This window comes from Calidris pugnax, unplaced genomic scaffold (assembly GCF_001431845.1).
Source record: "Calidris pugnax isolate Ruff unplaced genomic scaffold, ASM143184v1 scaffold129, whole genome shotgun sequence".
Classification (NCBI taxonomy): Eukaryota; Metazoa; Chordata; class Aves; order Charadriiformes; family Scolopacidae; genus Calidris; species Calidris pugnax.
The window spans coordinates 686,944-713,667 of record NW_015090856.1 but is presented as its reverse complement, the minus strand read 5'-3'; the positions used below and the strand labels follow the sequence as shown (position 1 = coordinate 713,667).

The 26,724-nt window shown below is 44.1% G+C and overlaps 2 protein-coding genes across 3 annotated transcripts in view; one reads left to right on the top strand and one right to left on the bottom strand.

Moving 5' to 3' along the window:
- The first annotated feature begins 160 nt into the window (after nucleotides 1-160).
- LOC106889134 (probable glutamate receptor) lies at nucleotides 161-15,170 on the top strand. Of its 2 annotated transcripts, none has more exons than XM_014943888.1 (11): nucleotides 161-310; nucleotides 2,277-2,384; nucleotides 5,388-5,419; nucleotides 7,242-7,301; nucleotides 8,076-8,255; nucleotides 9,157-9,383; nucleotides 10,217-10,314; nucleotides 10,776-10,993; nucleotides 11,565-11,790; nucleotides 12,417-12,664; nucleotides 13,405-15,170. In XM_014943888.1, the coding sequence occupies exons 2-11, from the start codon at nucleotides 2,312-2,314 to the stop codon at nucleotides 13,504-13,506; spliced, it is 1,464 nt and encodes a 487-aa protein (XP_014799374.1). In that variant the 5' UTR covers nucleotides 161-310; nucleotides 2,277-2,311; the 3' UTR covers nucleotides 13,507-15,170. The 2 variants fall into 2 exon arrangements, with proteins under 2 accessions (XP_014799374.1, XP_014799375.1); XM_014943889.1 differs by having other exon boundaries at nucleotides 175-310; nucleotides 2,274-2,384.
- Nucleotides 15,062-26,724, bottom strand: part of PANK4 (pantothenate kinase 4) — a 24,116-nt gene continuing 12,453 nt past the window's right edge. The window contains exons 9-19 of the mRNA XM_014943887.1: nucleotides 26,088-26,188; nucleotides 24,037-24,192; nucleotides 23,222-23,334; nucleotides 22,542-22,629; nucleotides 20,479-20,630; nucleotides 18,904-18,959; nucleotides 18,220-18,269; nucleotides 17,271-17,378; nucleotides 16,791-16,891; nucleotides 16,240-16,308; nucleotides 15,062-15,599 (exon numbers count right to left, since the gene is read on the bottom strand). Coding sequence (XP_014799373.1) covers nucleotides 15,386-15,599; nucleotides 16,240-16,308; nucleotides 16,791-16,891; nucleotides 17,271-17,378; nucleotides 18,220-18,269; nucleotides 18,904-18,959; nucleotides 20,479-20,630; nucleotides 22,542-22,629; nucleotides 23,222-23,334; nucleotides 24,037-24,192; nucleotides 26,088-26,188 — 1,208 coding nt within the window. The 3' untranslated portion in view covers nucleotides 15,062-15,385. The remainder of the gene's footprint in view (nucleotides 15,600-16,239; nucleotides 16,309-16,790; nucleotides 16,892-17,270; nucleotides 17,379-18,219; nucleotides 18,270-18,903; nucleotides 18,960-20,478; nucleotides 20,631-22,541; nucleotides 22,630-23,221; nucleotides 23,335-24,036; nucleotides 24,193-26,087; nucleotides 26,189-26,724) is intronic.

Genomic DNA, 26,724 nt, shown 5'->3' with positions numbered 1-26,724 from the left:
GCAGTGTTTTCTGAGTCTCAATGTAGTATTCAGCTGCTGGACTAAACTGCTTCCAAACATTGTCTTTTTGCTGGGTGTAGTCTCCTCCTCTCTTTCCTAAAGCCCAAGGTGCCCCTGGAGTCTGCAGTAGGAGCTGGCACGTTGTGCAGAAGCCCCTTAGCCTGGCTCCTCCCTCTCTTTGATGGTTATAACAGCGGCGAATGCCTGCGCGCACTCACTGCTCCAGCAGTTCCATTGTGCCCGTTCGTCGAGTTGCTTCTGCTGGTGCCCAGCCAGACAAACGGAACTAGGAGAGGCTGAAGGAATTGCTGTAAGTGAGCTCCTGCCTTCAATCACTGCTCTTCTTCTTCTAGATGACAAGGATCAGTGCCTGTGTGCAACAGGCTCTCTCCTTCCTACCTGACGGTCGCTCACCTTTTCCGCTGCTGTTTTAATACCGATGCTGCCTTCAGCACGCAGAAGACTGGCTGAGGAGTAATGTTGTGTTTTTTGTTAACGTTCTGAAAGACTGAAAACCTTCTGGGGAGTGAGAGCTGATTCCAGCAAAGTAACTTGTAAAATCCTTAGTTTGTTTTGCTGTAAAGTCAGCACGAGAGAACGTTGTGGTACCTCCTCAGGTAGATGCTGAGTGGATATTGCAATGGTTAATCTGAGCAGTATCTAAGGAACTCTTTACACACTGGCAGGCACTAACCCTCTCTGTCCTCCCATTATTCTCTCTCTAACTTATTCCATTTGCCCTTAAATGGCTCTAGTACTAAATTAGAACTAAGAAAGAGTATTAGCTTTTGTGAAAACTCTTTTTTTGCACATATTTACACTTTATTTGTTTAGTCAGCAGGCAGTGTGTTAGCAACTCTTTCTATTCAAGGTGATGCAAGCAATATATTCCCAGCTCCAATTAGCTCTTTTTGAAAGAGGCCACTTGAAATAAAGATAATTTTGTAGTATGTACCCAATTTTAAGGGAAAAAGTAGCAGTAATTTACAGGTTAAACCTAGCAGGAAAACCACTGTTCCTCACTGGCTCAGCCTGCAGACTGCTGCTGCTTTTCCTTTCTGTGCCCTGCTGGGTGCTTTAGCTGCTCAGTTCATGTGCAGCTCTGGCACAGAGGATCCAAATATTCCCATTTGGAAGTGTTTTTTACAACAACAACGGCAAAAGACAGCATTTAATTTTAACCCAGAAAGAATCTTCATGTAAATTTGATTCACCTTCTCTTATTAGGTGAAAAATGTAGAGAAAAATGAGTGAGGGGAAACTACTGAGCTGTGATGCTGAGGGTTTTCACAGGAATGCAGGTTTGGGGAAAAATTTGTAAAACTTGATGAGTTAAGGTTAACTGAAACCAATGTTCTCTGAGCATCAGTCAGAAGCAAGTAATGCCACACACAGGATTTTTTTTGCTGACATAGTCGGTAAAAGAAAGTTTTCTTGGGCATTTTTAATATGTTTTTTATAGTTTCAAGGGTAATGCTGTTCCTGAACCTTGTTTGACATCATGACAACAAATACAATCAAAAATATTGTGGCAGCCTGAGGCTTAATATAACCTGGCATTGATTGTTTTTCATAGTTGTTGCTGCTTTACAATGACAAATGTAAAATTATTTCAGTATTTTCATGCAGAAATTTTGTTGCAGAGTTTTGAAATGGCACCTTCCCATTTCTCAGAGTATAATATCCTGGTACTTGGGAGGAATTCACTTCAGCTGTGTCCTTTCCTTCCCCTGACCTGTGTGTGTGTGTGTTGCTGCTTTACAATGATAAATGTACAATTATTTCAGTATTTTCATGCAAAAATTTTGTTGCAGAGTTTGAAATGGCACCTTCCCATTTCTCAGAGTATAATATCCTGGTACTTGGGAGGAATTAACTTCAGCTGTGTCCTTTCCTCTCCCTGACCAATGTGCATGTGTGTGCGCCCCTCGTTACTGCACCCACCTACACCTGCCTCTCACCAGAGCCTGCCCACCATTGTGGTGCCCCTCTCCTTTGGGGGAGAGCCCATGGAAAGAGAAACGGGGCAACAACCAGTGGATAAATCCACTTTACAGGTTGGTCACATCCTTCTCGCTGCAGGGAAGCATTCACCAGAATCTTTTCTTTAATATTTGCTCTGGCTGGGCTCCGCAGTGACTCTGTGTTCACCTGGAGACCTTTGTGAATGGGGACTCCTCAGAATGAGGTGCAGAAAATCCAGGACATGCTGGTTTTAACCCAGCAATGAGGACCTATAAAACCAGCTTTAACTACTTGCCTTTCGTCTCTAGCAGGGAGCTTCCTTTAGAGAGTAGATATTTCTGCTCCAATGGACAAAGGTCTTCACTTCACGTTCCATGTGATTACAACGGTGCTGCTCCTGAGAGTATCGAGCCAGGCAGGTGAGAAAAATGATACAAAAATGCAGGCTGCATCCAAATCTGGTTTCATTTTTTACAGAGTGGTATTTATTTCAGTCTTTAACTGCTAGTGCTTACAGGAATTTGTTTTAATCTTAAGAATTTGCTTTCAGATTGGTTATTAAGGCATCACCTGGGCCCACTTTGTTGTTACAGCTTGTGATAGTGACTTTATAATCTTAAGAGTGCTGTTGCTAAGTGTCTTTGCTGCTCTAGATGTAAATCAGATGGTAGAGATCAGGAAAGATGAAAAAGCCTAGGAAAAAGGTGGTTTGGTGTCCTTGAACACCATTGTTGTGGTTAAAACTGCACTCTTTGGGGTCTGTGGTCTCTTGAATTGCAGTGAGATAGATGACTAACTTGTTCTTCTGTGAGGGATGTTGTCCATGTTACTTGTTTACCCCCTGTGCTCGTGGCATGTTTTGGGAAGAGGGGAGGATTTAGCGCATTGAAGTTGTCAGCTCTGTGAGTCCCCAGGCATTTTTTAGACAAAGGGTGACACTACGTTCCCCCTGAAGGTCCAAAGGGACAGGAGTAGGAGCCTGCCAGGGACTTCTCACGGTGGTCAGCAGCTGGATCACGCTCTGCTCTCAGTGTGAGCAGCTGGGGAACTTGCTTTTGCAACTGCACAACTGCTATTGTTTCGATCTTATTGTAGCTTTTTGGTGTTCTGGGCCTGGAGTCCATACTCAGGCTAAGGAGAGGCTTGACCTTGCAGAATCACTGGGAGATAAAAACTGGCTCTCTCTTTAGAGGGTTGGGAGAGCAGCTTCCCATCTCACACACCCATCTCCTGCCTGCCCGGAGCTGGTAATCGCTGCAGTTCACCTCAGGTTACAGATACTTCACCCATTTATGTCTCTGATGATGGTCAAATTCTCTCGCCCTGAGAATTCTCTCATCTGGAATGTCCCAGTGTTCTCCAGAACTGGGATCCACCAGACCCATCTCCTCTCCTTTTAGTTCAGCGATCTCTTGTGGTCACACGCTGCTCAGGGGGAAATGCTGGCAAAGGCTGCAAAGAGAAGGGTACTGTCATCGAGAGGGAGGATGGGGTGGAAAATTGGGGTGAGTTGGCCAGCTCTAAATGCTGCTACAAGCTTTTTCACCACAAGTTAATTGGGGAGCCATCTCCTGTTAGAAGGCTGGGCTTGCTCTGAGCAGGGGTAAGGACAAAGCTGGTTGTTGCAACCACATTTCCTGCAGCCTGTGGGGAGCAAGAGTGGAGGGATGAGCCTCTCCTCTTTGTCTTCTGTCTCTGTAGATTCTCACAAAGGATCCTCACAATGAGGACTTGGCTTCTGAGAAGTCTCGCTGCAATGAACTTCGAGTTAGTGCTGCAACTTGATTACTTATGGTCCTTTCAGGGGTTCTTACAATGGGGCTTTGAACAGCTGCATCCAGTGCCGCTGTGGGGGGGCTGAAGCCCTTGGTACAGACTGTTTGCTTCCAAGAAACCCTAGCAGGTCTTCAAAATGAGCCTCAAAAAGCTTTTACTGGCTATAATGAGTTTCTAAAGGGAGACAAGAGAACTCCTTTGTGAAGATTTCCAGCTCCCATGGAGAACTGTAGTGGAGAGGGAAAAAACAGGTTTTGTTTTACAATAATGTAGAGTTCAGCACAAGGCCAGAAAATGCAAAACCAAAGAATGAATAATAATACATAATGAATGAATATGTTGTTATATTTAATGAAAAACTCGCAGCTTTTGCTTGAAAGAGTGAGAACACCCTAATTTTTTTGTTTTATCTTGAGGGATTTTTGGCTTTTACACTGTGAATTCTTTGATTCCCAGGAGCAACGCTGTGCACATTCTACGAAAAACATCCTGGGCAATTAATGAGTCATAAATTGACACAATTGTGATTTTAATCTTAATCATTGTAGCTTAGCTCTCTTGTAGCTGGGGTGGGATTGAGTTTTTCTACTGAGTATTATGAAAAGGGAAGCTGTGGATCAAATAATTTAATAGGACTTGTTAAAAGCCCCACAGCAGAGCAGAGAGCAGAACCCAGGAGCGTGACTGACCTCGGTAATGGTACTTTTATGGGTGGATCTTGGTGTTTTTACCAAAGAGGGGAGTGTCATTACCTTGGGTTTACAAATGGGAAACTGAGGCATAGGAAGGAGAAGTAATACAGGAAAGGTCAATGGCAGGTTTGACATTTGGTGTTCCCTCCTGTGCTGACGGCAGGGTTGCACTGGTTCCCATCACAATTAAACTCTGTATCAATTTTATGTACTTCCCTTTCTCACTGTTCCTCAATGGGATACAGAGAACAGGCAACATGAGACAGGCTTTCTGGTCTCTCTTTCTTCAGCTCTTGGTTCCTGGTTTTGGTCGTGGCCCTTTTGGAGGTTTTAATTTTCACAGGAATAAAAAGTTGAGGTGTTTACAGTTTGAGGGGGGAACGGAGTAGAGCGTGGTGGAGAAGGGTTTCCCCCCCAGAGGTTGCAACCCCCTTGGCTGCTTAGACAGTAGGGACCTCTCATGAGCAGGAGAGGGGAAGAATAAGAAAAACTCATGTCTTGGAACTTAATGGTGATGAACTTTTGGTTGTTTACAGGACTTTTCCATAGGGGTATAGGCAAGGTTTTGCAGGAGTTAGGGGGGAAATCTTAGTTGTATGAAGTAGCAGGAGAGCTGGCTCTTCACCTTGACAGGGAGGGCAATAAGGAAATAAGGCGATTGATTCTGCCAAATTCATTCCTCAATGTGTGAGTGACAGCCATTGTCATTAGTTCCAATTAGGACCTTCTGCAGCCTGAGTCTGGCTGTGTCTGTCTCTGCTTCTCTTTGTTCCGCGCTAATACTGTGCTGTGAGGGAGGAAACAAACTTGGCAAAACTGCTGTGGGTCAACTGCCCTGTGAGCTTGGGAGTGGAGGGTGGTCATTCTGAAAGGAGGGGATGAAGCTTCACTTTTAAGGAGCCATAAATATAAGCCCTGCAAGAAGTTGATTATTTTGTTGTTGTATTTTTTCAGGCACTACAAGGAATGATGATGCTGTGGTTAAGGTATGTGTTTGTTCCTTGGTGCAGAGCTGCCAATAAAGGTACACATGCAGAAGGTCTTCCATTTTCAGTTCAGAAATAGATGAGGTCATAGTGTGCAATGCCTTTAATCTGTGAAGAGTTATTATTTTAAATATAAGTTTCATGGCTAGTGATGGCCATATCTAAGTTGGTCTGTGTGTCTATGATTCCCCTCCCTCCCCCCCCCTCAATCTTTTGTCCAGAATTCAAAATTCAGTCATGCCCCAGGGAAGAATCTGCCTAAAGCCCTGTCTTCATGGCTTATGGAATTTAAACCTCAAAATTACTGCATCACTTATGATTGTTAAAAGCTTCCTAAGGTTGAAGAAAATTCAGACACATATGAACATGCAGAGATGCCTTTATTAGTTCTTAAGACATCTGTTATTTTTCCAAAAGTTTGTACTTAACGTAAAAAGGGTCTGTGGGACGTAATTCCTCAGACTTTAGAAGAAAAGGGTCTGTGGGACGTAATTCCTCAGACTGTAGAAGATGTCAAATGTCACTTAAAATCTAACCTGCTAGAGCATGTAGATATTCACATAATGCAGGACAGTATTTGTCCTAAAGACTTTCTGATCAAAAATTATGGGGAAGTTGGTTATGGTATATAGCATTGGAGAATGAAATGAATGGTGCAAATAGCATAGGCAGAGACAGAACTTGTGTCTCCAGTCCCCTCACTTCACATTTTATACTCACTCCCTTTGGTGAGACAACAAGACCAGCCCTACCCACCCTGCTGCTACCAAAACCCCACAACTTTTACCCAATTAAACACTCTTTTGGTATATTTACAAAAGTTGTAGTGTGTTGAGATGATTTTTAAGAACCACTCTGAAGCCTTCAGTAACTAGTGGGTGATGGCAAGTGAGAGGACTAAGCCAGGATTTTTTGGTTTTATGTTTTATTCATCCTCTTGTTCAGTAGCATAAATATTTCAAACAGACGTGGAAAGAAACGTGACTTTTTTGCTTTTATCCAAGAGCAAATTGTAGCTTCTGTGGGAACAGCAACATTCCTCCCGGAACATTCTGCACCAGGTACCTTCTGATCACAGCTTCAAAGCCAGAGCTCAGCCCTCAAATCCTTCCATTGCAGAGAGAACTGGAACAAGATAATTCAGCTCCTGGAAGAAATGGAGCTTCTTTTGCAGATATTGTACTGCGTATATATACACGCACACATACGTGCTTTATTACTGTCTCTAGAAACATTTCTGTGTAATTTTATAATGAAGGGATACACTGAAGACCAGAAAATGTTAGAGAATTAGGCTGCTTTACTGGCAAAAGCTTGAATTGTCCCAAGGTAGTGCTGATCTGAGACCATCCCGAGTTGTGTGACTGAGGTTGGAATATCTACTCTGCAATTGAGTGTTCTGTGCAGAAGTGAATCCATGTTTCCTCTCATCTTCCTATCAGGTTTCCTACTGTTCTGTGTCTCCTGGAATTGCTCCCTAATGAGACCTTAATTGGCTGCTAATTGTTTTGTCTGCAGCATGAATTGATCTCTTTGGAAGACTCTGTGCACTGTGTATCTGAAGAATTGGGACAACATTTAAAGTGATTTTTATTTGGACAAAAGATGCTGACAACACGCAGTAAAGTGAAATGCTTTGGTTTATGAATTGCAGTTAGGGAGCAGTGGTGGTGAGATTGCTGCAGTTTAAAGGGGCGGGTTTACAGCTGGTTTAACACACACCCCCCCCAACACCCTCTCCAAGTCATAATGTACCCCTAGCTATGTGCGGCCACGTCTGGGACTTTGAAATCCAATTACTTCTTCATTTTTTGATTTGCAGGGCAGTGACTTAAGGGGAGCAGGAGAGGGTCTTCCGACTTTGACTGTCACAACGATCCTGGTAAGGCAGTGACACACACTGACAGTGGCTGGGAGGTAGCTGGAATGACACTTTGCCTTGTTTTTCCCCCCAGATATTTGCAGGTTGTTGGACTGTCTTTGACACTGCTATCCCTGTTGATCACAGAGCGGTTTTGGAGCACTGCCTCAGTGGTGCAGAGCTGCAAGCTCTCTGTAGTTTGCAGTGGGAGGATTCGAGGGCTATCAAATGGGCTGCTCTGCGAAGGCAGCCAGGCCTCTTCACTCTGTGTCGCTACATCTAAGGGTTGTCATGTTACCTATGTGTTGTTTCTGTCCTGCAGTGGAAATGTGTAAAGATCACGCTTGAGCAGGGATTAGAAATAGGCTATAAAAAAAAAAAAAAAGGAAAATGCATTACCACATGTGCCAGATGAGCAGGACTATTCTGAAGAAGGTGAAGCAGTAAATTTTCTGATTCTGCTGTCAGATCCTGCACCAGCATCTGACCCTCGGCTGATGCTTTGGGGGGGGCAAATTAAGTGTATTTGGGCTTTTAGACTGAGGAGAGGTTATCACTGACTTCTGTGGTACCACGTGGCTTGCAGGATGCAGCTGGAGCTGCAGTCTGTGAGTAGTGGTGGCACATGACTCCAGGGAATATCTTTCAAGTTTGGAAATATTGTCCGCCTGATAATGCGGGTAGAGGTTTTTGAGGAGGGTTTGCTAAAAAAAATAAATAAAAATGGATTAATTCACAATGAGTTACACTCAGACTTTGGGAGTGTGTAATGTGGATTTTTCCCCCGATATGCAGGAGGATCCCTATGTGATGGTGAGAAGTGCAGAACTGGAGGGATACTGCATCGATCTGCTGAAGGCGCTTGCGTCAATGCTCCACTTCAGCTACAGGGTGAAGGTGGTGGGAGATGGGCAGTACGGGGCCGTCTCTGCCACTGGGAACTGGACGGGGATGATCGGCGAGATTTTGAGACGGGTAATTTTCAATTTCTAATTTTGCCAAACTGTAGCTCTAGAAGGAAAGAACGGTGCCTGCAGCTCTTGGGCTGCATCAGAATTTGCTGAGGGACTGAGCAACTTGGCATCGCCCGGCCTCTTGTGTAGAACTAATGAATAGCAAAACTTCTGGTTGGTTTTGTCCTGCAAATGTGGAAACTAAGGAACAAGGAGACAGTGGCCATAGCAGGAAATCATTGTTACAACAAGGTGCTCCTGCTGCAGTGTTTGTCCTGTCTCAGGGGCTACCCACTGTTTCTCTGTAGTCTGAGAGACTGTACAGACACCTCAGCTCACTAATGAAACAAAGGTGATGGCTTTAAGGAAAACCTACCTTCAACTTAACCAGTAGGTCCCTTAGACTCTTCAAGGAGGTCCTTGAGTGCACATCTTAACCCGTCATGGGCCATTCCCCGTGGCTGGTGTTCTGTCATCTGTTGGTAACACTTGAATGAAACCTTTGTTCCTCTGAACTCGGTGCTGTGTCCAGCTGTCAGTCAGGTAGATGCTGCAGCCAGGAAAAGAAAGGAATGTGCCTTCTGGTTTTGGCCAAACAGGGTTCATGGTGCACAGCCTCAGTCTCTGTGTGCGTGATGCTGTAGTAGGAAACCAGAAGCCCCAGATACCAGCCAGTACCTCACTATGAGCTACCCTGTGTCTTGGAGCTCTTGGTCAGAGAGCTGTCTGTTGGTCAGAGAGCTGTCCATGGCTGGACTCGATGATCCCAAGGGTCTCTTCCAGCCTAGATAATTCTGTGATTCGCCAAGGGGGTGTTTGCTCACTCAGCCTGGGAAGCATTCTGTTTGAGTGACAGAAATCTTCAGGTAGGTTAGATGGTTGGATGGTTGATTATTTATTTTTTTTTTATCCCCACCTTGTAGGAAGCAGACATTGCAGTGGCTCCGTTGACAGTCACGTCAGCAAGAGAAGAGGTGGTCTCCTTCACCACACCGTTCCTGCAGACTGGGATTGGAATCTTGCTTCGGAAAGACACCGTCTCTCAGGATATGTCTTTCTTCCACTTCCTGGCTCCTTTCAGTAAGGAGACCTGGACAGGCCTTTTATTTGCTTATGTGCTGACGTGCTTCTGCCTCTTTCTTGTTGCCAGGTACAAATGCATTTGTTTCACAGATTTTGTTCAAGTCAGCTGCTTTCTCAGCTATAAAGAGATCTGTTTTAAAGAAAGTACCAGGGTGCATTTTGCTTTGAGGAACCTTCTGTAGAGGTCCAGAACCAGGGGCTGATAAAGTCGTGTCAGATTAAGACAGCATTAAGAGTAGGATCTCCCCAGAAGAGCACTGTCTCTGTTGGTGTGGATTACCAAGAGCTGCTAAAAGGAGTGTGTGTTTGTACCTCGCACCTTCTTTCTCGCTTTATCAGTTTGTTTTGAACTACAACCATGTTCCTACGTGCGGGTGTCTCTCCTGGTGTATTTCTATGTGCTGTGTCCTGCACTGCCTTGTGGAGGAGACTGCCAGCACTCACACCCCCTTCCCAGGAGATTCAGCTTTCCCACTCCTCTTGATCAGGCTCTCTGCAGCAGCACTCTTGGGCAGAAGCTCTATTGCTGCTTTTCTAGTTTTATGCACAATATTTATAGGTAGAGGTTTGTTCCAAGGAGCAGCCTTCACTCTGATATCACAGAACAGAGCCAGTATTGGCACTTGGGAGTGCCAGGGAGACTAGATTATGCCATGGCTCAAGGAGAAAGCTTCTGACAAACCTGTGACAGGGCCCCCTGAGCCATCAGTGCTGTAAACTACTTGAGGCGTTGAGCAGGAGTAATTTCCCCTGCACTGGTTAAACTGGAACCCAGGTGAAGGAGGGGACGCTGTGGAAGGAAGGCTCGTTTCCAGGCTGTCTGTGCTGCTGCAGTCACACTGCAGGATTAGTCCTATTTTTTTCCTGAGTGTCTGCTTTTATCCTGTCATTTTCCCACAGACTGAGCCCCTGTGAATGGAATGAGCCAAAGAACGAAGAGAACCACTTCACCTTCTTAAATAGCCTCTGGTTTGGAGCAGGAGCCCTTGCCCTGCAAGGTGAGTGGGGAGGCACCTGTGTATCCAGCTCTCATCTGTGTGTCACACTGCTGTGCTACCCTCTTGAGGGAAAAGATGCTGCAATAGGGACACTGGGCAGCAGTAAAACTCCCAATTTGGGGAATCTGATCCAGACCTTTTGGAATTGTAGGGATGGCAGTTGAGAAATGTGTATTTTCTGCTGTAACAGTTGCTCTAGGGGATGTCAAGCTAAACATTGCCCGGTGCTTTGTCGAGTGGTGTCTTTTGATGCTGGTTTTGGCCATTGATGTTGCTTCGGCTCCGCGTTGCAGGCAGTTTTGATGCAGCTCAAACCAGCCGTAGTTGATTTTTTCAGGCTTGTGCTTTAAGAAGCTGCAGGGCAAGTTTTGCAGTTTGGCCTTTAATTAAAGGGAAGTCTTTAACTCAGGCTCGTGAATCCTTCCTTCCCATGTGTTTTATGGGCTCCTCTGCTCGTGCAGGTGTGACCCCGCGGCCCAAAGCGCTGTCTGTGCGGGTCATCGCTGCCGTCTGGTGGCTGTTCACCATCGCCCTGCTGGCCGCCTACATCGCCAACTTCACCGCTCTGCTGAGCTCCGGCAGCGAGCAGCTCCCCATCCAGACTTTTGAAGATCTTGTGAAGCAAAGAAAGCTCGAGTTTGGGACACTGGAGGGCTCCTCTACTTTCTACTTCTTCAAGGTGCGGAGAATCTCATTGTGCACACACACACGGGCTGTAGAGCTGCTGAGCTGGGGTTGTGTTGTCTAGTTCATGCCCACAGGTCCTTACACCACCCCCACGGCTGTAGCTGTAGCACTCCATCAGTTCTCCTGTAATATTTCAAATAACATGGTTGGTGTCTACTGTTTTGTTCATCTCTTCTTCAACCTTTTCTCAGAGAGCAAGCATGCAGAGGGCTGTATTTTTATAGTGTATTCTCTTTTAAGTAAAGTGATGCTGGTCCTCAGGGGTTGTTCTTGAGTACCTTGAACATGAGGACTGACACAGGTAATTTCTGGGTACGTTACCTGGATGCCTGCAAAGGTTGTTTTTTGGAGTGGTAGGAAATATTTAATACCTGCATCCCTGTAACTGCATTAGAGAGGAAATCTCTGCTAGCTGTATGTTTTCAGTACAGAGTGCTCACAGGGCAATGGTTTAGGCACCCTTATTCTCCACCTTGTTTTGCAATCATTGCACATAGATGCAGATTTTTTTTTCGGGTGATTGTTTTACACTTTAGTTTAACACCTGGATTTTTGGGCTGCAGAACTCCAAGAACCCCATCCACCAGATGATCTATGAATACATGGACAAGAGACGAGACCACGTTTTAGTCAAAACCTACCAGGAAGCAGTTCAGCGGGTGATGGAGTCGAACTACGCCTTCATCGGGGAATCCATCTCTCAAGACCTGGCAGCTGCCAGGCACTGCGACCTGATCCGGGCCCCTGAAGTCATTGGAGCCAGAGGATTTGGCATTGCCACTACCCAGGGTTAGTCACTGTCCCACTTCTGTCCCACTGCTCTGCTTGGATTGCATGGGCCTGAAGTAGCAGATTGACAGAGCAAAAAACCTGGAATGGCCGAGCCCTGAAACGCGCACACATTTTCTGCGTTAACACTGATAACCTGGTGTGACCAGATGGGTAACACAGACTGGTAACCCCACTCTGCAAGGATTTCATTCTGTAGGTGGATTATCACTAGCACTCACTAACTCTTACTTTGAACTATAATGTGCAAAAAAAATAATCCAGCTCTCGGGAGTGTCGCTGGTTCCTGTGGGGTTTTGGGGTTTGGTTTGGTCCCAGTAATGCCGAGCTCCTCAGCCAGTGGCAGGGAAGGCAGTTTGTTCTCTTGTGGAGCACAACTGCCAGTATTTCTCAAAGTCCCTTCACTGTTGTTATTCTGCAAGTATTACCTTACCTCTCTGGATAGGGCAGGAATGGTTTTATCTAAGGAAAGCACTCGGCTTCCTCTGGTGCGTTGTTTGCAGAATGACCATCTGGCAGTTGGGAAGCAGCACCCAGCTTGGTGGTGTGGCAGGGGATGGCTTAAAAATGTGATAGTGGCTGTGACCTCTCCCATGCTCTTCCCTCTTTCCCCCTCCTGCTGCCAGCATCCCCCTGGACCAAGAAGCTCTCCATCGCCGTCCTCAAGCTGCGCGAATCGGGAGATCTCGACTACCTGCGGCACAAGTGGTGGGAGAGCAGCTGCCTCCACAAGAGCAGGGAGCGCTGGAGCCCGCTGCAGCCCCAGGCCCTGGGGGGGCTCTTCCTTACCCTGGCCATTGGCCTCGCGCTGGGGGTGATCGCGGCCGTGGTGGAGCTCTCCAACAAGAGCAGACACGCTGCTGGACACGCCAAGGTAGGTGATGTCACCACCTCCTGTCCTGCTTCCTCGTGTCCCTTCTGTTTCACAGACACAACAGAACAAGAGGGAATGGCTTCAAGCTCCAACAGGGTAGGTTTAGATTGAACATTAGGAAAGAATTTTTCACCCAAAGAGTGGTCGGGCATTGGAACAGGCTGCCCAGGGAGGGGGTGGAGTCCCCATCCCTGGCTGTGTTTAAGGGCCGTTTAGATGCAGTGCTGAGGGACATGGTGTAGGGGAGGACTTTGTAGAGTAGGGGAGATGGTTGGACTCGATGATCCCAAGGGTCTCTTCCAACCTCAATGATTCTATGATTCTATGACACGCTGGGCATCGGTGCTTGCTGTGCACAATGCCAGCTTTCCATAGCACCTTTCCATAGCTGGGGGTGGGATCGTTGTGGGAAGAGGGTAACAAAAATAAAATAACTCCCTCTCCTCCTCCCAATATTAAGTAGAATTTTCTGTAACTCCTGGGCAGCCAAACTGCACCCCAATATGCTGAGTGTGTACAGAGGACAGTACATCATCAGTAAGAAGTTTATTCTCAGTATGGCTGTTCTTAAGTCATTTGACAAGAGGGAAAACACATGTAAATGAAACTGCACTGGGAGCTGAACGTGCACCTTGGTCTTCCTGCTCCCCACCCTCCCCGAGGAGGGGCTGTGCACTGAGGTGGTGGATTCCATGATGCAGAAGGACCCACTGCCCTGTTTCCCCCTCTTTGTTTTTCAGAAATCTTGTTGCTCCGTTTTCACAGAAGAGATGTGCACTCGCCTACGCATTAAAGAAAACACCAGACAAAGCCAGGAGACTTCGGGGAGAGCTAATGCTTAAGAATTTTTTGCTGGAGGAACGGGCGTGTATTAGGTTCATACCATATATATTTCATAGGAACTACATCACTGTAGAAAGATGTTTTTCTGCAAGTCTAGAGTGTTAGTTTTCTACTTACAAACACAGAGAGAGAGAGAGCACGTCTGGATTGGAGCTGGACACCGAAGAAAATTTAAGTGTCTTGGAAGAATTTAAATTGATGAGGGTCAGAGTGTGTGAAAAAGAAGGGAGGTAACAACGAGGTACAGTAAAGGTGAGATGGCCTGAGGTGGTGGATCCAGATGTAGTTTAGAAGTTCACTGTGTAAGTACATGAACGGCTGTAGGAGTAAGTGACTTGGGCTAGGTTAATGTGAAGCCTCTGGTTACTAATTACAGTATGAGGCACACTCTTGAAAATTAAAGCTCTCCTCTGACTGTTCTAATCAAGAACAACTGCTTCTTAAACATTTTAGTTATAAATAGACTGTGCTCTTCCCCTCTTCTAAGCAGAAGATGCTGTGAAAGTTACTGTGAAAGTCATTTCTGAATCAGAAACAACAAAACTGTTGCATAAACCCCCAAAATGCAGGATTTAACTGTGTTCTCTGCAGAAAGTGAGACCGGGCAAGTAAGGAACTACCAGACTTGGGCAATGCAAGTCACAGCCTTGTCTTTTGCCAGTGTCCCATCACAGATCACTTTCACTCTTTAGCTGCAGAGGGTGTTTTCTCCTCCTGAACCTGCTCAAGCAGTACTCGGGCAGAAGCCTGAGAGCTGAAATCCAGCAGCACCAGAGCAGCAACTTTGGTATCCTCAATTAAAACAAAGGCAGGTTGAGCAGGGAGGGTGAGGCAGCAAGTGACGGGCACGTCCTGCTGCTCTCTGGCTCCAAGAGAAGAATCTCTGAAATTCATGGGGAACACTTCTCTCAGCTGCATATTAAACAGTTTCCTAATTAAGCTGTTTTTCATTTCAGAGCTGGAATGACTGATGCATGCACATGTTGGTTTGCAAATTCATGGTTAAATGACTCCATTTATGTACTGCACAGCTGATGGAGGGCAAAAAAGTGCAAATTCAGTTACTTGGAAAGGGCTTTAACTGCACTGCGTGAACTAAGAGACTAATTTTTAGCAGTCCCAGCATTAAATAACTGAAAGCAACAGAAACTAAGGTGCCTCTGACAGAAATAGAGCTGGGTGTTCTTGAATAGAGCACTACACCTTCACTTTAGGGGTAACGTGGTCAAGACTCAGCCTGCAGCTACTGCCAGGTAATTTAGTGTAACTGCAGAATTCCCCTCCCACCCCAGTGTTAACAAGACAAGAGAGAAAGCAATGAGTTAAGAGTTATTCCAGCTGTTGTTGGGTGCTCAGATCAGGAGGGTGCTGGTACAGCTGGGAGGTCAGAAGGTGGATTCAATCAAATTAACTGCTCAAGAGCATGAAAGGCTGTAGGTAAGTCTAAAAGCTGACCTGGGAAATGCAACATCAGGCTCAGGCAGCACATTAAACACTGTTTGGGGTGTGCCGTGTCAGCGGTGGCAGAGTAGGCAGAGATGTATAAAAAAAAGGTTTCATTGACATTTAAATATATTTCTATATGAATGTCTCACAGAACAAAAAAATAAAGTCTTTTCATCACAAATACTGCAGCATTAAAATAAACACTTACCAAAATAAACAATGAGTGATATACATATATATATTTGAGTGTGTATACTATAGAGTGAATCATATTGTTGCTTTTTTGAAGTCACAAAAGCACAATATAAATACGGAATTTCCTGTGAACTCTTTTTCCCTGTTGTAATAAAAATACATTCTTTACAGTTAAAGTAAAACTAGTGCAAGTCCGTTCTGCTGCTCCTGGTTCACCCGCCGCCGACCGGCTCCTTATCATTTACACGGCACTTCGTACTTAAAAATGACACTGAAGATCTTCCCCCCGAGGCGATCCGCCAGCCAGGAGTTCTTGATGACGGCCAGTTTGAGGCTCTCGCACTTGAACGCCGCGTAGTAGTTGGTGTGGATGGCGCGGCCCATGCCTTCGATGATAACCAGGTCTGTCTTCCTCTCCCTCACCAGCACGGCCAGGCCTTTGTCCAGGCGGCTGAAAGGAGAGGGCTGGGTTAGAAATACTCACCCCTATGGACTCTATCATTTACATAAAATGGGGTGGGATATGGAATTTCAGCTGGAATTACTGATGCCAATAAACAGGAACGTTTTAAATCAAAGGAGAGGTTGAAACACAATTTAAAAAGCTTCACAAAATGCATTCAGGGATACGGAATTTCAGCTGGAATTACAGATGCCAATAAACAGGAACGTTTTAAATCAAAGGAGAGGTTGAAACACAATTTAAAAAGCTTCACTAAATGCATTCGGAATTGGGATTGCCCAGGAAACACAGGTAAGTTCTGTCTCCAATAGAGAAATGAATTAAAAATAAATAGGCTAACAACACAAAATGCTTCCTAAAGTCAAGTGGATTTCTTGGTCCTGGGCAGGATTTTACAGCATCCCCAACCGAGCTGCTCCTGGAACTGACCCTGTCTCATTGCTGAATGCAAACAGGATAAATAAATGTCCAACAACTAGTAAGGTTGCTCAATGGTACCAGTCTGTAAATCCAGACAGAGTGATTGGATTGTGCCACGGTGATTTGTTCGGGGAAGGGGGGCTGAGCTCTGCTCGGGACGTCCTGCAGCTGCTGGAGACAAGTAACCAAAGGGCACTGGACAACATACCTTAGATCTAGACACGGTGAACTGGAGCCCGTCTGAACCAACAGCAGCTTCTCTTCTCTCAGTGCAGATCTTTTTTTTAAAAAAAACCAAAAACAAAAGTTAAACAGCTCCCTCAACAGGATCACATGAAGCTGGTGGTGAGAAGCCAGACACAACGAGTATCTAAATATTCCTTGCAAAAGCTTCTTTTCCTGTGAGGATTTCACCAGGAAACATGATTCTTTGAGCAAAGGGATTATTAGTCACCCCTCTGCCCTCTGCTGGGGACACTGTGTCTGAAATACACGTATTTTAGTCTCTTTTAACACAGAAGATTCATGTTTCAGTAGCTTGAGTGCTTATAAGGGACAACACAGACAAGAAATATAATTATGGCTGCTCAAGAGGTTTTTTACCTTAATGAAAGTAAATGAGCTGCCTTAGCTTACTTCCAGGTGGCAGATTCCAGCCATTAATAAACACAGTTAAATAAGACCTAAGTACGTAACGAGGGACTTGCTTTTCCCTTCATTTGCTGTGTGAGACACAAGGAAGAGCAGTTCTGTGCTTACTGGATGACGGGGTCCATGGCCGCTATCCGCTCGGTGACAATCAGGGATTCGCTGTAGGTGACATCGTTGAGGGCAGGGCCAGAGTTACAGGCCAGGATAACCTGGGGCAGAGATGGCAGGAGTTCACCAGTCAGTGCAGTCCACACACTTGCTTGGGTAAAATCACCATCTCCCGACTCATTTTACCAAGGAGGGAAAGCAAAGAGAAAGGCTGGAGCCTCATCTCCCCTCAGTTAATGAGCTATTTCAGGGCTTTTGGATGTTACAGACCCTCCTTCAGCAGAACTAGGGCTGACAGAGGCACCTGGTGCTTTGCTGCCTTCCATACTCAAAGATAAACTTTGGAATTCCAGGGATTGGGATCATTCCCGATGTAGGTGTCAGACACCAGCCTGGTGTCCTGCTGCTTGGCAGTTCACAAACCTGCCACCAATTCCCAACGCTCCATTACCCAGTGAATTCCCAATGAACCCCACTTACCTCTGTCCCTCTAGAAAGGAGCTCTCTGACAAAAGGAAAGACGCCTAAAATTATGTCTATTCCACTGTTATCTGCGAAAATTAAGGCACATTTATGAGGAGGACCCTCCTGTAAGAGAAAACCAATGCGTTCAGGATTGAGTTGAGGATTCATTTCCATGAACAGTTTGTGTTATTTACAACCACTCCCTTTAAGGCCCCACATTTTCTATCCTGAACTGGTCGGCTATTTTGGTTCCCTTCATGTTATGAAACTTAGCTCACTCCAGTTCATACCAGCAGAAGAATTTTGTAGTGAGCAGTGCTTGATTCCTAATAAAAAATTGTCAAGACAGCGCTTTGAAGTTCCTTAATTATCACTGTTACACAAGATTAGCTGATACTTTTGTTTTAAGGTGTAAATACCCAATGATTTGCAACAATCTCCTCACACCAAACCTTTTGGCTGTCATTTCCAACACAGAGATTTACACAAAGGAACCAAAGCTTTCCAATTAACCTTAATTAAACACTAATAGAGATCACACGGGGGGGGGAAGCTTTGCTGATTGATAATTACTTTCAGCAAGCTCCTAAATTAAAGCCATTTTTAGGCTGGCTGCTCAGATGGAGGAAGAAGCCAAACACTGCACTTGGGCCCAAGTTTTTAAAGTTCTGGCTCTGGTTGTACAGAAATTGGTGCCCCAATAAAGAGGGGACACAAGGGGGTTACGCGGCTGGTTCCAAATGCTGCTGCTTCAGAAGGAATCCAGCTCTGCAGCTCGGTAAGTAATGAGGTATCAGACTAATTCTTTTATTCCTTTCTTTATGGTGATGCTGCTGAATCACTAGCACTGTGTTACTAGAATGCATTCTGAGTTGTCTGAACAGAGTTAACAAAACAAGATTAATAAGGTGGTTTTTATGATTAATGTATTTACTCAATGGCAGTAACAATCGTGGGTTTGTACCTTCAGTCTCTCCAGCCACTGACTGTAGGAATCTTCCAACCAGGGCCGTTCTGTGGCACAGACAAAACCTCGTTAGCGTTTCCTTTGGCAAACAGGAATTCTGTACATTACAAGAAGCAGGTGGTGTCTCTTTGCAGGTGCTTAAGCATTAAAGCGTGTGAGCTCAGGTTTTGAATGTTAGATGTGTAGATTCAAAGAGTTCCTGAGCTGTTTATTATGGGAACAGCTCAATTACAACAGTGTTAAAATGGAATTTTCCTACTAAAGCAATGAGGTCGTGCAGGGTGGCTGTCCTAAGGACTCATCCCAGGATGGCTGGGGATGTTGTGCCTCCCAGGACAGTGTTTCCCTGAGAGGGTTAGGGCAGGTATAAAACCAGCTTGGGCAAGACATTCTGAGTATCTGATATTTTCTGTATGTTCTATCAGTATCTTCTGAGTATTCTGTGATTCTCTGTGATCTGTGCAGCCAAGACTTCTGCTTGAGGAGGGAGGTTTTCAGATTTCAATCCCTTCAGAGTATAAACAGGAACATTCCATCAAAACTCTATGGCCTGTGTTTCGGGTAACCCCGGTGGGTGCTCATGGGTTTGTGTGGAACCACCCCAAAAACACAGTCACACGCTCCTCCACTCGCTCACACACCCCCCAGCTCCACCCACCACCACCCCCCAGCTCCTTATACCTTGTAGTTTGGACTTGGCTTCTTCAAATCCAAATTGTGGCTCAGATTCCAGAACGCTGCATCAGAAGAGAAATAAAGGGTACGTGGTTAAGCACCTTCACCTCACAGAAATAGAACTCAAACATTTTTTTAGGGGGTAGTCAGCAATTTTACTGCGTTGGTTGTAACAGGGAGTGTGGAACTGGGAAACAGGCACTTTGTGCTCATGCTAAAAACAAAAGGCTCAGATGTACATTAAATTAGGGCTCTTATGCAAAGAAAAAAGCTTCAGCAATATACAAATGCTTGCAGGCACTAGACTATGGGCAAAGAAATACACCTTTGGGCCTGCAGATCACCACAAAATGTCATCAGGGTCTAAAATATCTGCACAGTAAAACAGTCCTTTACAAAGTCTAATTTGAAGATTGGTCCACAGAAGTTTTTTAAAGTTGTACCTGTGGGAGGGCAGGGGGGGAAAGGCATTAAAATAACCAGATACAGGTTTTAGAAGCTGCTGCTATTGGCTGATTGGGGAGTAAAGTAGCCCCAAGCACTTGGGTGGCAACAAGGATTTACATAATGAGATTCTGAGCTGTCAGTTAAAATCTTCCCCTGTGTGGGCATCGCGTGCCAGTCAGGTCTCCTCAAGGGCCCTGAATCTACAACTAAGTGACATTTAACTCGGTCTGTACTTCTTAGTTCCCTCCTCAAAGAGAAGGAGGGCTACACAAAGACTAACTGCTCTGACTGGTGTCTGTTCAACCTCTGGGTGTGGGCAACACCAGAAGTGACACAGGACTAAGAAAGCTCGTTTATAATGGTCTGGGTTTGATTTAATCAGAGGGAAGACTCCTCAAAGATGCAGAAAGGGAAAGGAAATGCTGAACAGCAGCTGTAAACCAGCCTCCCTCTCCATGTTGTTTTGTTTTGGGTTTTTTATCAGTTAGGGAGATGGTTGTACTAGATAATCTTAAAGGTCCCTGCCAACCCAGACAATTCTATGGTCTCAATTATCAGCCCCACAAAAATAAAATTCTAGAATTGAAAAATCAGAAATATTTCAAGACTGTTGGCGTAATATCCTTAAATGAATTCACGGCTGCTGACAGGATAGAAGGAAAACAGCTCTCCAAATGGTAACAGAAATGTGTGTTGATCAAAAATAATTAGCATTTAGCCACCAAGAGACCACTCAGCCTCAATTGCAGCCCACTGAGTATATACTGTGATACATGGACAACTGGAGGTTGCAGGAAAATAGCATGTTTTCTGCTCTAGGAACATTGTACAACACATTCCCCAAAGCAGTAAAACCCCAACGCTACAAGCAAAGCAGCCAGACTCAGCATTCAGTGCTCTATCCCTCCGTTGGAACATTCACAGTGACATTTGCTGCATTTCAAGGGTGGAAACATAAACCTTCCCGCACCACCACAAGGCTTGTAAATAAACAACCAACATTTGATTAAGGGGAAATACAATCTACAATTAAAGTTAGATTGGTGCACTTTTTTTTATATTTTTTTTTTATAAAAAAGAACAATTGGATATTCTGTATCTTAAAAGGGTGCTTTTAAAATATTTAACACCTACTCTGAGACTGCTTTTGCTCCCCAGTCAAAGACATTCCCCGCAAGAAGTCCTTTCACCAGAGCAAACTGCCTCTCCTCCCAGCCTAATGAATCCAAAGATTCGATTACGCTTTGAAAACATTTTAAGGCTATGCCATTTTCTTTCTGCTTTACCTGTAAGAAAGACACGAAATGTTGGGATTTATAGACAAAAATTTCTTACCCATTATTGGTTGTCTCAGTCCCCAGACCACGATCAAGCATTCTCCTCTACGTTCATGGCCTCTAATGGACCAACAAGTTACTGTTATCAGCATGCTTAGTATCAACAAGAAAAAAAGTTTCCTGGGATTCTAATAAAAAGCTTTGTTAGTGTCAGGATGTGATCTGTAGCCCAAGAATTACTTTTCTTACTAAGTCAGAGGTACACTAGATGTGGAGCAGAGCAGGGAATGGCAGAGCGGGTGCACACAAGAAGTTTTAGCAGTAACAGGGTCCCTTAGGCCCAGGTGGTTCCCATGGGAAGGCACCACTGGCAGCTCTGCCAACACTGGAGAAAGGTGATGTTTTATTTTTGCATCAAGGGTTTCATCATCCCAGATGCTCAGAAGCTCTTGGATTTTTCTCTGCTGCTCTCTCCAGTGAGATCAGTGTTATGTAGCTGGTTATCTTAAATTTAAAAGCGATACCGGGTACCACCTTTACACCAAGAGCTTTTCTTGACAGCATCTTCTCTGAATTACCAAAAAGCAAACATAAGTAAAAACCATCTGACATGTTTTTTTACCTCTTTCTTAGAGTGACTGTAACATCTGACCATACAGGCAAGGAAAACCTTCCATGTATTTTATAGAAATATATCAACAGTCAGGAAAAAAGTCTGTAACCAGCCTCTGGCAGCGTTGTTATTTATAGGCCCACACAGACCTGTGGTGAGGATCAGACCCACAGGAAGTTATTGTCCTCTCCCCCACCCATAGTAACTTACAGAATAAAATACAAAGAGTAAACAGCTGCCCAATGGCCACAGCTATTTTGAAGAGCTAGAGGTTATGCATTCGTACACGCTCCAGCCCAACTCTGCAGAGTATCTCAAACATTACAGAAGTGATGCAGAGTCCTTCTCCAGCCCAGCAGTAAATTAATCCAGAGACAAGGGGAGGGAAAGCTGCAGGGTTGGGTTTAAGCACAGGCTGCCTCAGCAACTAAGGGAATGTGTGAAAGGGATTTTTTTTCCCAGGCCTTTTTTTGGACATGATGAGGTGGGGGAGGATGATACTCTGTTTATGAACTCACCCCCCTCCCTTCCTTTTCTTTCCTCTGGCAGGGAGGAAAGAAAAGAAAATGTTCCTGAAGGTAGTTAAAGGACCACAGAAATGTGACTTCACAGCATTGGTGACTTTTGCACGGAGGTAATTGTTAACTGACCTACATGGTAACAGGGATCTGAACAATAACAGTGCCAAGTGTCTTTTATAACTGTCTGCAATTTACATATTGATTGGAAAGTACTTACACAGATACGCACAGCTTTAAACTTGCAAATGAAGAGAATTATGAAAATGAGGAGGAAAAAAAACAGAACTCCTGCCAGACTGCAATAGTAGCCTCAGTATAAAGGGAAATAAATTGTCTGTCCTCAAAACTGAATATCTCAGGTGCCTTGTGAGGTTCTTCACAACCAGAAGCACAGGCTTCTCCACCAGCTCCCTCAGCTCTGAACTGAAGGAAGTGTCTCCTCCCTGAAGGAGCAAGTTACAGCAGCAGCTGGTGGCAGCCACCGTGTGCTCGTCAGGAACGGGACTGACACCATCAGTTCCCTTCTCAGTGCCACCAGACACATGGAGCTGGTGATACTTTGGTTATCGTTACCCTCACCATGAGCACGTTGGAGGCCAAAGGCTTTACACCCCATCACCCATCGCTGTTTCTCCTCAGTGACAACCACCAGCTGGTGACACCTGCCACAAGGCAGCCGGTTACTCGCCTCTCCCTTATCAGCCATCACTTATACGCAGTTTCAGAGTAGGGAAAAAGTGTCTTCAACTTACATGGTGTCCACTCTGTAAAGCAGGAACAACTTACCTTTGAATAGGGATCCGGGAAATTGAACTCGTTTAAACAGTGTTCCCTTGTATCCAACAGGCTTCTAACTGTTAAGGTACCATACGCGCTTTAGGGAGGGAGAAGGGGGGGAAAAGAGATCAACTACTTTCTAACTGTTAAGGTACCATACGCGCTTTAGAGAGGGAGAAGGGGGAGAAAAAGAGATCAACTACAAACAGAAAAAAGTTATTTTTTCCTCTGTTTCCTCCATAAGGCACAGCACACAAGCACTTCAGCTAAAAGTCTCTACATGCCGTGTGTGCTAAATGCTGTTTCTAAGTGGTAAATCTACTATAAAGTTTATTCAAATACAGAGATGAAAACGTTCAGAGAAAAGTTAGGTACTTGAATTAATATGCTACCCCTTAATAATGGTCATTTAATAATAATCATGTAACAATTTTTAGTTATAAGTTTTCTGCCCAGGTAGAATTTTTCTGTTACATTCCAATATATGAGATCAGAATCTTCTGTGCAGAGACCCTGCTGTTTGGCACATCAACTTGCTCCAGCCTTCAGCCCACTTAGCTTTACAGTTCGCTCTGCTTCATAACTTAATTAGCTTTTATTTAGTTTTCAGTTAGTTTTTAGCCAGCTTTTGATTTGGCTCTGCTCACAGAAGCAGCAAGCGATGAAAGAGGCAAAGTACAGACACTTACAAAGGCTGCTGCCTCAGCGTCTGGAGCTTATTCCAGTATTTCTGTCGGAACTTTTCAGCTCTCTCCAGTGCATCCACAGAGTCGGGCTGACTGGCTGCCGCTCGCTTGGCCACCTGGTAGAGAGATGAGGTGAGACTGAAGTTACCAAATGAATTCTTCCTCCAAGCGACTGATCTGAGGTTCAGTCTCAAAAATAACCCCTCCATCTGCCACGCTGTTCACTGACAGTGTACACTTTAGTCCCTCCCACACGGTGTCTTCCAGTTTTCCTTTATTCCAACCACCAAAGAATCATTTTAAATACCTCCTTTCTCCCCAAAAGAGTTTATTTTGCAAGACTGTACTTTCAGAAGTTAAACACAAGTTAGTTCTAACTACTTATAAATAGGGGAATAAAATAGCAAACAAGTTGACACAAACAAAAAAGGAGATACAGGCAGAAATTTAACAGTCCACATCAACCCCCTGTGTTCTTTTTTCTTTACTACAATAAGCTCAAGTCACTGTGCTGCCACTGTGTCCTTCCCAGCCCTTTTCCTCCTGACACATGCTCATGAACTTTCTGATTTGGATTTGCTTTTGAAGTGTATATATAGTTCTTAAGTACTAGCACGTGCTGATTGAATAGTTCCACAGTGCAGCAAAATAACTCATGTCTGATTAAATCACGCTCTTTGACTGTGAAAGTGGCTGTAAGTCACACAGCAGGTCTGACACAGCAGGTCTATTCTGCAGGGGAAACACGTTGGTCTGCAGAACATTTATTTGTTAAATACTTGCATCGTTCATAGATATAACTGTTTTGTGGCACTTACCCCATCCAGTGCCTCCTCGAAGCAGGTCAGCCAATATTTCCTGGCCATGGCATCGTCTGTGAGGTCAACAGTGTCTGGAATATAGGTGGAGGGGTCTTTCAGCAGTGGCAGGTTAACCAGGGGTCTCTCCAGCCTATCCATTTCCAGCATGTCAAACTAGGTGAAAAAGGGAAGAGATTTACTAGAACTTACTCAGAAATTGATTCATAACAAAGGAAACTAGTACAAGGGCTACAGAACTCCATCCACAGTTAGGACTAACAAATTAAGAGTGTATGCCATCGTAAACAATCCACTCCCTGTATGGATTATTTATCCATGCCCACCCTAGCAACAGAGATTCATGTTAAAAACTTACTATAGGCCCTCTTATTTTATGATTTTCCTTCCCTTCCTCCCCAGTACTGTCAAATCTGCCGGGCTATCGGGTTCAAACAGGAGCACAAAGCTTATTTGTACATGAACCTTGCTACGCTGCTTTACAATTTCCTTTTACAATCCTGATCAAGTCTCCAAAACTTTTCCTTCCACTTTGTGAAAACAGCAGTGGGGGCTAAATTTCTAAGGCTAGATATATAGTTTATGTGAAATAGGTATAGTTACACAGCTCTGTGTGTAAAGTGTGTCTTATTTCTTGCCTCTGAAATACCTGTGTACATTTATCTTTATTTTATACAACTATCTAATTACATTAAATTTGCAAACACTGCATGGCCCAGAAATGTTCGGACCAAGTACTAAGAATAAAGCCCAGAATGTAACAAGGCTTTGTGTACATAAACCACAGTGGTTGCTATAGAAAGATTGTCTTCAGGATTAATTTCATTGCTGAAGAGCGGACGTTTCTGAACTGTGATTGTTGCAAAGAGATTTCATTTGATGTGACCAAAGTGAGTGCCAAGCAATAGAGGAATTCAAAATGGAAAAACTGTGGACAGTACGTTACAGCTGGTTTGAGACTTCTGTACCAGATTAATCTGTGAAAAGATCCTTTTTTTTTTTAAAAAAGGGTTGACAAACAAAAGAGCACCGTTACATCTGCATAAATACTTTTTTGGATTACATATTTTATAATTAAGAAGACCATGTTGTTATTTTTTGGTCATACTTGTAATCCACAATTTCATTACAATAATTTCCGTTATGGTAGAGCTTAAAATTAGATCTATTTTTTAATATTTATATACACACAACCCACAAAATCCATCATCTGCAGCTCAGAGTGGACTTAAATTAAGGCTTAGTCTGGGGAACCGCTCAGTGAGAGTTCTGCACCTCAACTTCAGGCCCAAAAAATCTCAGCAACCAACAGAAAAAACTAACCAAAGGCAAGTCCTGCTCCTCCCCCCACACCCTACCACAATTATAGGAAACTAATTCCTGAAAAACGGGAGGAGATGAATCAATGATGGAGGAAATGAAAAAAAACCAAACCATTTAACATGAAAAACACTGACATGCGGCCCAGTAAAAGACAGTAAAACACAATGAGCTCCACTATTCTAGCTTCTTTTTGAAAGCACTTCAATAGACACAATATTAGAATATTTTAAGAACCTTAATGTAGTTTCTGATTCCTTACTGTATGCCCGTTTCACTGCGAAATCACAATGACTGTATTGTCAGTGTATTTAAGAGATCACTGGGCTGATGCTCTTCTGTCCAGTTATATATTTCCCTTCTCATAGGAAGTAAATAAACGCTGCTTAAAGACACTGGAACATCAAGATTCAAAATTCTGAAGCACAGTATTTCAACTGCAGCAAAATCCAGCTACTTCAGAGAAAGGGTTAGAGATCAATGTGTCGTTCCCCCCCAGTTTTGGTGAAAAGAATAAGACAAAGTAGCAGCCACAATCTCTTTTCATGAGACTTTACATCAAAACATCACACAAGATGACATCACACACGACACAAGACACTGTATTAGCCACTTCTTTTTGTAAGCAGGAGTCCCAGGGGCAAGCAGCAAATACCTTGAGAATAATCATACATTTTCTAATCGCCATCACTAAGAAAAGGCACTTAGTTCTAGAAAAGACAACCACATACTGTACCACTCCGTGTTCTCTGCATGGGGTAAACATCGGGTGATGTGCTCATGAGACCAGAACTCCCAGCGTAATTCTCTCCCCAGCTATACTGGTTTGGATCTAGAAAAGAAAAAGACAGAGACACACATAATCTGAAAATAAAACCAAAAGTACTCCCGTGAGCGAGCCCAGAGTCAGCATCTCTTCAGAGAAGCTGCTTCACTACAAAAGCCATTTTCCCTTCTCTTTATAAAAAGAATTTTTCCCTCTAACCCCCAAAAGAAATGTTTTAACACTCAGTGAATTACTTAGCTCCAGAGAGCTTCAACCTGAATGAGACATAAGACAATTAAAGTTCTAAAATTCTTTTTTTTTCACTCCCTTTCCTTGTCTTTAAGGGCTATAACCAGCATGTCTTCAAAGAACTATAACTGTTCACAGAGTTAATGTCTTATTTCTAAATCTAGACCCGTTATTAAGAGAAGACAATTAGAAAACTCTCAAAGCACAATGTATATTTCATATAAACACTAAAGGTATTCCTAGAATTCTTTTTTATTTGAGAAAAAGTTGAATCCAGTTCACATTCTGCAGTACATACTGCAGAAGCAATGTCTTTAATTCTTCAGTAGCTGGTTACTTGCCCATATCAAATA

Bases quoted from the DNA above. Each gene is read 5' to 3' on its own strand.
- LOC106889134 (XM_014943888.1), top strand. From the start codon at position 2,312: ATGGACAAAGGTCTTCACTTCACGTTCCATGTGATTACAACGGTGCTG. The intron at 10,994-11,564 runs GTGCGGAGAATC...TTTGGGCTGCAG, and splicing joins CTACTTTCTACTTCTTCAAG to AACTCCAAGAACCCCATCCA. The intron at 11,791-12,416 runs GTTAGTCACTGT...TCCTGCTGCCAG, and splicing joins TGGCATTGCCACTACCCAGG to CATCCCCCTGGACCAAGAAG.